This window comes from Ovis aries, chromosome 11, assembly GCF_016772045.2.
Source record: "Ovis aries strain OAR_USU_Benz2616 breed Rambouillet chromosome 11, ARS-UI_Ramb_v3.0, whole genome shotgun sequence".
In the NCBI taxonomy this organism is placed as follows: Eukaryota; Metazoa; Chordata; class Mammalia; order Artiodactyla; family Bovidae; genus Ovis; species Ovis aries.
In genome coordinates this window covers 61,006,541-61,018,034 of record NC_056064.1, presented here as the reverse complement: position 1 = coordinate 61,018,034, position 11,494 = coordinate 61,006,541, and the positions used below count along the sequence as shown (strand labels likewise).

The following is an 11,494-nucleotide window of genomic DNA, read 5'->3' as shown; positions in this document are numbered from 1 at the left end:
GTTTGTCCAGTCCTTACGCTGCCCTCCTTAGACTTCCACAAGAGTGTGTGTCAGTGATATCTCAGGAACACAATAAGAAAAATACAGAACAGAAAACGAAGCTTTTCCTTTGCATCCTCTTTTGAACTGAGACCGCAGCACCCCAACCCAAACACTCCTTTTTTTTTTCTTCTTAATTTTGGCTGCACTGGGTCCCTACTTGCAGCGTGCAGGCTTAGTTGCCCCGAGGGAGGTGGTTCCTTGGTTCCCCATAAGGGATCGACCCGAGTCCCACCAGGGAAGTCCCCCCGCCCCCGCCCACCACAGACACTCCTAGGGGATCTTTCCGAGTTGGGCTGGCCCCAGAGTGACATGTTGGGGTCTCAGGATCAAGGAGGAGCCCCGAGGAGGTTCATCGCGCTCAATGGCGAGGAACCATCTGACGCCGGGCGCCAAGTCGGCCGCATCTTCCCGGCTCTGGGCTTGGTGGAGGGCGAGGCGAGGCTGAAGGCGGTGCTCTTGCCAGAGCTTGCAGGCGGGCGCCCGGGCGGGCATGCCTCCGCCTTCAGTGCTGCGCCCTGGGCCCCTGGCAGCCTCACCTGGCGGCCGGTCCCACCTGGACTCACGCGGGCTGGCACACGGCTCCTCACCCCGTCGTCTCCCCGCCGCTCCGCGTCCCCAGCCAGGCAGCCGGGGGCCCTGTTCCGATCCCACGCTGGCGCGGGAGCGGCCGTCTCGCCCTCGCCCTTCTCCGCCCTGCTGTTGCCGCGGGGCTCGCCCGCCCCCGCGCTGTGCTCTCCGTAGGGTGTGCGTTCCTGCAGAACCTTCCAGAACTGCGAGTCTTGCTCGCTTCTCTCCCGGGGCCGCTGGAAAGGTCCGCTCCTCAGTGGGGCCGCCCCTGACCTTCCGTAACCCTCGGCCCCTCGCCTGCCCACTCCTGGTCCCCTCCGGGTTCGTCCTCTCCCCGACTCGCCCCCTGGGATCTCCCCACCCTCTCGCCCGCCCACAGCAGGGGGTGCCAGGCGGGCAGTGGGTTCCATGTTTCACTCACTGCTGAAGCACAGCGCCCGGATCGAGTCTGCCCCGCGGTCCACGTCCCCCCGATGGGTCGTGTCGGATCGTTTTGGACGCGTGGGCAGCTGGTGCCCCGGGGCCTCCCGCGTGATTCGCGGCTGCGGCAGCGCCCCCTCCGCCCGCGCTCCGACTTGCCGGGCGAAACCACAGAGCTCTGCCCAGAGATCACACCCCCCTGGGCCTGTGTCTTTCTTGGCCTCAGCTCATCCGAAGCTTTGTCTTTGGAAAACCAACAGAGCCCTCTGCCAGAGAGGGCCGCCGGCTGTCTTGTTGTTTCAGCTGTTTGGAGGCCCTCTCGTGGGCCGCTTGGCCAGGGGCCCCTGGGCAGCCAGGGTCAGGTGACCGGCCTCCCGCCGGCGTGCGGACTGCGAGCGCAGGTGGCCTCCTCCGCGGGTTCTCGGCGCTCCTGGCCACAGATTGCATCGTTCCCTCGTCATGAGCACCTCTCCCCATCAGCCCGCCCGGATCCGAAGAGAGCCAGGCATTAGCAGGCCCAGCGCCTTGCTTGCTTTCCCCCGGCTCCCGAAGAAGAGCACAGGCCCGCGCAAAACTGATCAGCAGCTGGAGTTCCCAGACAGCCTTTTGTCTTGGCCCTGCCCTGAGGCTTTCGGGATCTTGGTTCCCTGACCTGTACCTCTGTGTTGGGAGGGCAGACTCTAAACCACTGGACCATCAGGGAGTTCTGCTTGGATGGCACACATGGGCCTTCCTTGGAGGGGTTTGTTGAGTAGGGTGGTCAGGTAACTTCCAACCCAGTGGAAGGAGGGGGTGAAGGCTTTATTTGCCTTTTTTTTTGGCCCCACTGAGGAACACGTGGGATCTTCCTTCTCTGACCAGGGACTGAACTCTGGGATCTTCGCTCTCTGACCAGGGACTGAACTCAGGCCCCCTGCGTTGAAAGCGCCAAGTCTTAACCGCTGGGCCACCAGGGAAGTACCGCCCCCTCTCTTCCTAAGCCCCCAGGAGATCTCCTTGCCTGTGACCACACCCCCTTCTGAGCTGGGAAGTGTGATGTATAAAGAAAATTGGGGAAAGTGACCTCAGATAAGACACTGAGCTCAAAGTCTCAGCCTGAATATTTATTTGTGAATTTTTATGTGTTATTATTATCATTTGGCCTTGCCATGTGCACTGTGGGGCTTCCCTGGTGGCTCAGATGGTAAAGAATCCGATTACCATGCAGGAGACGTGGGCTCCAACACTGGGTCAGGAGAAGCGCATGGCACCCCACTCCAGTGTCCTTGCCTGGAGAATCCCATGGACAGAGGAGCCTGGTGGGCTACAGCCCATGGGGTTGCACAGAGTCGGACACGACTGAGCGACTAACACACAGGACCTTGTGGGATCTTTGTGCTCACCGACCAGGATGGAGCCCGTACTCCCCGCATTGAAAGCACAGAGTCCCAACCCCTGGACCACCGGGGAAGTCCCTGAGCTTGGATATTTAAAAAAGCAATAACAGCCCAGCTTTACGGACGTACAGCTGGCAAATGAAAACTGCATTGCTTGCCTGCCGTTCAGTCACCGAGTCGTGTCCGACGCTTTGCTACCCCACGGACCGCAACACGCCAGGCTTCGCTGTCCCTCACCATCTCCTGGAGTTTGCCCAAGTTCATGTCCACTGTCATGAACTGTATTTGTTGTCTGAACAATGTATTTTTTGATATATACATACATTATAGAATGACCGCAGTCAAGCTAATCAACACATCTGTCATCTCATATGGTCACCTTTACAATTGTTTTGGAGGCAGGAACACTGAACGTCTGCAGTTGGTGAATCTGCAGTTGGCAGTGCCGTTTCGTGAACTCTGCTCAGCGTGCTGTCCCTTAGATGCCCAGAAGTGGTTGATTCCATAAAACTGAATGTTTGTGCTTTGACAAGCTCCCTTCCCCCACCCCCGGCCCCTGGCAGCCACCATCCCCTCTCTGCTGTGTGTTCTGCTTTGTTAGAGTCCGCATATGTGAGAGCACTATGTGAGACCAGGAGAAATTTGTCTTTCTGTGCCTAGCTTATTTAATTTCGCAGAACATCCTCCAGGTTCATCCAGGTTGCTATAAATGCAGAATTTCCTGCTTTTCTTAAGGTCCACTAATTCCATTGTGAGTGTGTAATATGGCGCATTTTCTCGACCTGTTCACCGTTACTGGATACTCGGGCTGCAGTAAAGGCGGGTATGCAGGTATTTCTTCAAGATCTTAGTCTCAACTCCTCTGGATATACCCTGAGAAGTGGGATTGTGGGATTCTCTGGTCATTCTATTTTAATGTTCTGAGGAACCTCCATACTGTTTTCCATAATGTCAGCCTGGATCTTAATCAAGGTTCGTGGCTTGGAGTCCTTTCTTTGAAGGTCTGACTTGCTTTTTCCCTTTAGTTAAAAACAATAAGTGGGGGAAAGTATTAAATGTCTCCCTGGAGGCGTGGGTGTGGAGGAGAAGGATGGTGTACTGGCTAAATTAGCTTATTTCCATTCTATAAAAATTGTAAGGACTAATGATCCTCTTTGAAAAACCTCAGAGGAATGTTTTATCATAGAATTCTTAAGAAAGACAATCTGTTTACTTCTGTTCCCACCTTAATTTTAACTTCCTTCTTCAGTGGTTTTCCTCCACTCCCCGGGAGGTTTCATGTTGGGTCATTCTGAAATGGATTATGGATGAAGAACTGGAGCGCTCTAGGGTTCCAAGCTAAGTGACTTTGAGAAGAGACGCTTCCTCTGACTGTTGCTCATGGTCGGAAGCCAGTACAGTGAGACAAGTCAACAAGTGTTTGTAGGCCCGCTCTGTGTGCAGAGGCTTTTCCTTCTAGAAAGGGAGAAGTCTTTGGGGCCTCAAGATCAACAAAGACCAGTTGAATCTAATTGAGTTTGAAATATTAACTTTCCTTTTGGAAAACGGAGGAATTTGCATTTCTGAACAATTGATTCATTGCCCTCCAGATGACCGTGACTGTTGACTTGGAATTCCTTTTATTTTGATGAAGTGCATATCTGCCTCTCCTTCTGAGTTTATCTGGATCTTCCAGAACTTACATTGCCTCCAGCCACTCCCATCCAGCCTGTTGGCCATTGGGTTGGCTGGCTGGATCTGTGGGCTGTTCATTCCTTCCTCAAAGGCAGGGATACAGATGGCATCTCTCAAAACCCCAGCCCTAGTGTGTGCTGTGCTGAGTCGCTTCAGTCGTGTCTGACTTTCTGTGACCCCATGGACTTTAGCCTGCCAGGCTCCTCTGCCCATGGGCTTTCTCCAGGCAAAACACTGGAGTGGGTTGCCCCACCCTCCTCCAGGGGACCTTCCAGATCCAGGGATAGAACCCATTCTCTAACCCGTCTCCTGCGCTGGCAGGTGGGTTCTTTACCACTAGCGCCACCTGGGAAGTCCCAGCCCTAGTAGCATCTTTATATATTATAATTTGGCTCTCCTTTAATAGCTTGGGTATTCCATAGAGACTTTTAAAATCTGATCCAGAATTTCAGTCTATGTCTCCTCACCAACCTAGTCAACTTAGGGCTTTTAGGTGAACTGGGGGTAACATGGTTTTATTCTGCGTTTCCATTTGCAGCCTGCAGTTGAAAGCATAACCTTCCATTTCTGTCTTTCAAAACTCAACCTGATTCATTGCTTTTGTGTTTTTCCACGGAAGCTGAATCATCTCTAGTTATGTTAATTGCCTCCAGTCAGGTTTGTTTTCTTCTGGGACCAGAATCTTAATTTTTGTTTGTCTGTTAGTGGCTTCCCTGGCGGCTCAGATGGTAAGGAATCTGCTTGCAGTGCCACAGACCTGGGTTGGGAAGGTCCCCTGGAGGAGGGCGTGGCAGCCCACTCTAGCGTTCTTGCCTGGAGAATCCCAGGGACGGAGGAGCCTGGCCGGCCACAGTTAGTGGGGTAGCAGAGAATCGGACACGCCTGAGCGACTAACATGCTTCCCTTCATTTGTCTTGAATTATTTGGTTTATCGTGTGTTGTGACTGTGTAGGGTCTTTTACTGCGGGTGGGCTTTCTCTAGCTGTGGGGAGCGGGGGCTGCTCTCGCTGCGGAGTGCCGCCGCTTCTTGTGGCTCTTGCCGTGGAGCACGGGCTTCCGCAGCTGCAGCACGTGGCTCGGGGGCTGTGGCTTGTGGGCGTGGCTCACGGTTGTGCCCCACATCATGTGGGGTCTTCACCGACCAGGGGTCGGACCCGTGTCCCCTGCATTGGCAGCTGGACCCTTAGCCACTGGACCGCCAGGGAAGTCCTTGATTTTTGTTTTTTTTTTTTTTCCCGTAAGTATCTTGCTACTCAAAATGCGATCCAAAGGCTACATTAGAAACACAGCTTCCAGGTACCAGCCTCACCTGATGAACCTGCATTTCAATAAGCCCTCCAGTTGATTTGTATGTGCATCAAAATGTGAGACGCACGGGTTGATTTAATATTTTCTTTTTACAAATTACATCGTCAAGATGTAAAGGGACACGTTTCCATTAAACGCTCTTTGGACATTTTTCCCTCACATTTTATTATGAAACATTTCAAATGTACAGCAAAGTGGAGAGAGTTCTACAGAAAGCTCCCTGGACTGTCCACTCAGATTCAACCATTAACTTAATTATTTTCCTTTCCTTTCCCGCCAGTTACTTTCTACCAAGAACTTCGCACAGAGGGACTTCCTGGGCGGGTCAGTGGTTCAGACTCAGAGCTCCCGCTGTAGGGGCCTGGGCCCGGTCCCCGCTCTGGGCGCTGCAACCCTGCATACACAGCGCAACAAAAAAAAAAAGTGCAGAGCGCTCTTTCATTTGGGATTTCCAAATAAATGCCAATCAATTCCACGTCGTCAGGACTCGGTGCTCTCACTGCCAAGGGCCCAAGTTCTATCCCTGGTCGGAGAACTAAGGTGCAGCCGAAAACCAAAAGAGCAACAGCAACAAAAACCCCAAACAAACAAAACTCTAACAGCTTGACTGTTAGAAAGAAGCAGGACTTGGTAGTAAGGGTCTCACCCTTTTAGAATCCTCGATCGGTTTGACACGTTTGCACTTGGTTTCTCCTAAGTCAGAGAAACGTGATGGGGTGGTGTTTCGCAGAGTGGGGTGCTGGGTCTTGCCCCCCGATCTGGAACACGGGGCCTCAGAATACTCCCCCCATACGGTGAGCGGGTTCAGACATCATCCCTAATGTTGATTCCAGCCCTGTAATCATCAGTCTATTGCAAATATTATTAGCATCACTAATTCTCAGGTGGAGAAACTGATGAACCCGTTCAATACTCGAATAAGAAGGAAAACATGTGTTGGCATGGGAAAGTGATTATTTCCTAAGCTACTGAGAAAACACAGCTGCACTGGCAGCTTTAACTCTGTTTTCTTGTCGATTTCTGTTCTTTCAGGAAACCTTACAGACACACGAAGCCTTCCACCATCTGGAACTCAGAAACTCGACTGAGGAGGACTGTGGCTTCTGGACCATCCAGGTGTTTCACAGATGTGAGCATTTGTCCCGCACTCGCCAGCTGGAGCCCTGAACAGCTGCATGGCCTGTGCTCCGGCTCACACAGCCCTGAACTGAGGGGTCGTTTCCCAAGTGGCCGAGAGCAGCTGCTGACACTGTGGTCTGACGGCCGCACACTGCCCACCGCCTCCCAGAGCTGGGCTGGAGAAAGCCTCCTTCGGGGCTGGAGTCTCCTGACTCTTGAATTAGGATTCCAGGTGGGGGCCTCGCTTCTGTAGCCCCCAACATCCCTGTAGGCATCCCCATCACCCCCCGTGTCTTGCCGGCAAACTCCCCCACCACCTCACTCCACAGGCTCGGAATCCTCCCCGATCACCATGGCCTGGCTTTCCCTAAAGGTCTTGTTGGTGGGGCTGAGTTTCCTGGGATGTCTTTATCCTCTTGTGGATTTTAGCTTCAGTGGGGAAACAAGAGGCCAGAAACCGAATTTCGTGATCATTTTGGCGGATGACATGGGGTGGGGTGACCTGGGAGCCAACTGGGCAGGCACGGAGGACACTGCCAACCTGGACAAGATGGCCACAGAAGGAATGAGGTGAGTGCTGGGGGTGCCAAGCCAGCTTTCTTCAGATCCTACCCTGACCCTCTGGGGGAAGGGGGCTGTGCGAAACCACTCAGAGAGCAATTGCTGGGTCCATGTTGATTTAACTGATTGACTGATGAATCGGTTTTTCAGCCAGTACAGCATCATGAAGAAATCCATCCATCCATCCACTCATCCATCCAGCCAGCCAGCCATCTATCCATTCATCCATCCATCTATTCTTTCATCTATCCATCCCTTCATCCATCCATCTATCCATTCATCTGTCCATCCACCCATCTCTCCATCCACCCATCTCTCCATCCATCCATCCATCCATCCATCCATCTATTCTTTCATCTATCCATCCACTCATCCATCCATCCATCCATCCACCTATCCCTTCATCCATTCATCCCTCCATCCCTTCATCCATCTATGCATGCATCTATCCAATAATACTTTTTTTTTTTTGGCTGTGCTCCTCAACTTGTTGTGATCTTAGTTCCCTGCCCAGAGGTCAAACTCAGGGCCCTAGCAGTGAGCACACTGAGCCGGAACTCGGATAACACTAACTTTGTGTGTGTGTATATTAGGAAGTGGAAACACAAAGGTGAACAAGATAAAAATCCTTGCCCTCAAGGCTCTTAGTGGAGACAGGTTGGAAGGAAAGCACAGATTACAGTCTAGTCCACGAGCTTGCATCAGAGTCTCTGGAGTCTGTGGGGAGGGTGTGGACCCCAGCCTGGAAGTTTAAGGGAGAAGGCGACCTTTGGAGAGTGACTGAAAGTCAGTGGGGCACACAAAGGCCAAAGGACTTAATTGTGAGCTCACAGGATTTATGGCCCATTTATGGCGCACTTAACTCTGAAGACCGCAGAAAGGAAGAGGGGTGAGTATCTGAACCAGTCCAAGTGTTTATAAATTTTTTGCTCCAATACAGCTTTCCCCTCTTTGAAAGTGGGACTGAGAAAAAGTGTCGGGCTTCCAGACTTTGGGTTTTCCTTATTGGGTGGATGTTGCCCTGACTGGCCGGATCCCGTCTGTCAGGGTTAAAGTCCACTGGTGGGGAATCACCCCCGCCGGCTTGCTGGGACAGTACACGGGCTTCTCTGGAGTTTCACCCACGAGCATCCTCGTGCTTAGAGCTTTCCCTGAGATACGGACCCTGTGGTCCCTGCATCTGGTGTCGCTCACTCCCATCCATCCTCCTCCCCTTGGCCAAGAGGAAGTTTCTAGAAACATCTTCAAAGGCGTTTGGTAACCCTAAGGATAAAATCTGAACTCCAAGGAGCAGCGAACAAGCCCAGCCCATCCCCTGCCCTGGCCGTCCGCAGGGCCCCTCCTGCTGGACCAGCCGTGGTCCCCTCCGTGCCTTCAGCTGTTTCCTCCCTCTGTTTAATCCTCATCTATGTAATTAGTTCTTTCGTGGTTGTTCGGTTGCTCGTCTTGTCCAACTCTTTTTTAAGTATGACTATTAGTTTGTATTAGAGAATGGTTGATTTACAATGAGATAGTTTTAGGCGTCCAGCAAAGTGATTCAGCTGTGCCTGCACGTCCGTCCGTTCTTTTCCAGGCTCTCTTGCCGTGCAGGTCATTGCAGAGTGTTGGGCAGAGCTCGCTGTGCGGCACAGTAGGTCCTTGTGGGTTATCCATTGTGTGGATAATGATCAGTTTTTCTTGATACACTTTCCACTTGTTTGTTGTTACTCAGTCGCTAAGTTGTATCCGACTCTGGGACCCCATGAGCTGCAGCACACCAGGCTTCCCTGTCCTTCACTATCTCCTGGAGTTTGCTCAAAGTCGTGTCCATTGAGTCGCAGACACCATCTAACCATCTCATCCTCTGTTGTCCCCTTCTCTTCCTGCCCTCAATCTTTCCCAGCATCAGGGTCTTTTCCAGTGAGCTGGCTCTTCACGTCAGGTGGCCAGAGTATCTGAGCTTCAGTTTCAGCATCAGTCCTTTCAGTGAATATTCAGGTCTGATCTCCTTTAGAATGGACTGGTTGGATCTCCTTGCAGTCCAAGGGACTCTCAAGAGTCTTCTCCAGCACCACAGTTGAAAAGCATCAATTCTTCAGTGCTCAGCCTTCTGTATGGTCCAACTTTATGGTCCAATCCACTTTCCTCTGCTGTTTAATTGGTTTCCTTCACCGTCTGGTTCCCAGTTCCTCGTGGGGTCCTCGGGATGGCTCACTTGGCTGTCTCAGGTGTACCTGACATCGTCTCTGCTGCTCTGCATGGTGGCTGCTTGACCAGCTGACCACCTGTGTTGGGTGCAAAAGCATCAGCCCCAAATTCACGTCTGCCCAGAGCCTCAGAATGTGACCGTGTTTGGAAATCGGGTCTTTGCGGATGTCGTTAGTTAAAGATCCCTGTGATGTCTTACTTGACTGAGAGTGGCCCTCAGCCCAGCCACCGCAGTCCTTGCAGGAGGAGGAAAGGACGCAGAAGAGAAGGTGGAGTGAAGATGGAGGCAGAGGCTGGAGTGAGGTACCCCCAAGGGTTGCCAGGCAACCATCAGAAACCCGGGGGGAGGCCTGGGGTGGGCTCTCCTGATAAACCTGCAGAAGGGATCGACCTTGTGCCATCTTGATTTCAGGCTTCTTGCCTCCCAAACTGTGAATCAGTTTCTTAATTGCAGGCCCCGCAGTTTGTGGTCTGTTACGGCAGCCGCAGGAGGCTATGCAGACCCCTTCTAGCTCCTTCAGGAGGAGGAATGCCTCGTCTGCCCTCCTCGCCTGTACAGCTGCACCGTGCCTGGCGCCTTGGAGACAGTTCATAAATATCTGTTCGTCAATAATTGGGCTTCAGGAGTTCCAGGTTCTTTGAAATGTCAGCCCAGATTTTTCATGTCAGAGTTTTTCTTTTTCTCCCCGGGGAGAGTTAATCCCTAGCATTGACCAGAGCCTCAGCGGGAACTGGGTTGCCTAATGCTCAAGGACTTCTGCTTTCCACATCGAGTGGGTTTGTGGGGAAGTATGTGGCCCCTTATTTAAACCGAGATTTGTGAGGCCCCGGGCTCTCCTCGCGAGCCCTCCCCACCTGCGTGCTCAGCCCCAGCGGAAAGGGCCTCTCGAGGACCAAAGGCACACGCGCTTGGGGGGCTCTCCTCCCTTCCTCCTGGCTGTTGCAGCCTGTGACAGGGCCCTCGGGCCTGTGTCGACAGCTTTTCACTCTGCACTTTGTTGACAGGAAAGCGCGCTTCCTGTGAGGCCAGGGTTGATTCATTGCAGGCTTTTCCCTGCCTGCCTGCTCGCCGCTGGTGGGGAGCCGTGACTCTCAGAAAGAACACTTATTGCCAAACAGGGGCCAAGGGGGACTTGAGAAACTCTCTCTCCTGTCATCTCCCTTTCTTCCGTGTGCTCGTTTCTTAGGATTGTGGCAGCCAGTTACTACAGACGAGCTGGCTTCCGTGAGAAAGAATGAAATATCGGGGTTTCCTGGCGGATCAATGGTTAAGACCCCTCACTCCCACTGCACAGGGCGAGAGTTTGATTCCTGGTCATGGAACCAAGATCCCGCAGGCCGAGGGGCATGGCCAAAAGTAAACGAATGCGTGAAAGAGTGAGATAATGCCATTTGCAGGAACGAGGGTGGACTCAGACACGGTCCTAGCAAGTGAAGTGAGGCAGAGAAAGACAGATACCATGCGATATCACTTACACGTGGCATCTGAAAAAACTGACACCAGTGAGCTTGTTTACAAAACAGAAACAGGTTCACAGATGTAGAAAGCAAACTTAGGGTCGCCGAAGGGGAAAGGTGAGGAGGGGTGAGTCAGGAGTTTGGGATTAGCAGATACGCAACAGTGTATATGAAACAGGTGAATGAGAAGGACCTGCCGTGCAGCACAGAGGATTATATTCAGCGTCTTGTGATAACCCATCACGGGAAAGAGTCTGAAAACGAGTGTCTAAAAGGAAGGGAAGAAGTGGGGGTTTGGGCATGCGAGCTAGGAGGTGTAGAGTGGATGAACAGGACCCTACTGTGGAGCACACGGCGCCGCCTTCAGTGTCCTGTGCCAGCACAGTGGGAAAGGATGCGAGAAAGAATGAGCGTGTGTGACCGCGTCGCTCTGCTGAGAGCAGAAATTAACAACACTGTAAAGCAGCCACACTCCAGTAACCTTTACCAAAGAAGGAGAGGTATATAGCGGTGGCGCAGCTGGTGGAGAATCCGCCTGCAATGCGGGAGACCTGGGTTCAATCCCTGGATGGGAAGATCCCTGGAGAAGGGCATGGCTGCCCACTCCAGCATTCTTGCTTGGAGAGTCCCCATGGACAGAGGAGCCTGGCGGGCCACAGTCCGTGGGGTCGCAAAGAATCAGACACGGCTGAGTGGCTGAGCGCAGCACACAGTGTGGATATACGGACTTCGCTGGTGGCTCAGTGGTAAAGAATCCGCCCGCCAATGCAGGAGACTCGCGT

General features: G+C 52.8%; 1 protein-coding gene across 19 annotated transcripts in view; it reads left to right on the top strand.

The window, feature by feature from the left end:
* ARSG (arylsulfatase G) overlaps nt 1-11,494 on the top strand; it is a 101,829-nt gene that overhangs the window by 41,990 nt on the left and 48,345 nt on the right. For 14 of the 19 annotated variants that reach the window (XR_003590597.3, XM_027973991.3, XM_042256503.2 and 11 more), the window contains one exon: nt 6,420-7,076. Coding sequence is in view for 17 of the 19 variants with exons in the window: in XM_027973991.3 (XP_027829792.1) it covers nt 6,859-7,076 (218 nt within the window). In the remaining 2 variants the exon portion in view is untranslated. Of the gene's footprint in view, nt 1-6,419; nt 7,077-11,494 lie in introns of those variants that run through there. The other 5 variants (XM_027973989.3, XM_060395884.1, XM_042256502.2 and 2 more) reach the window with 4 other exon arrangements.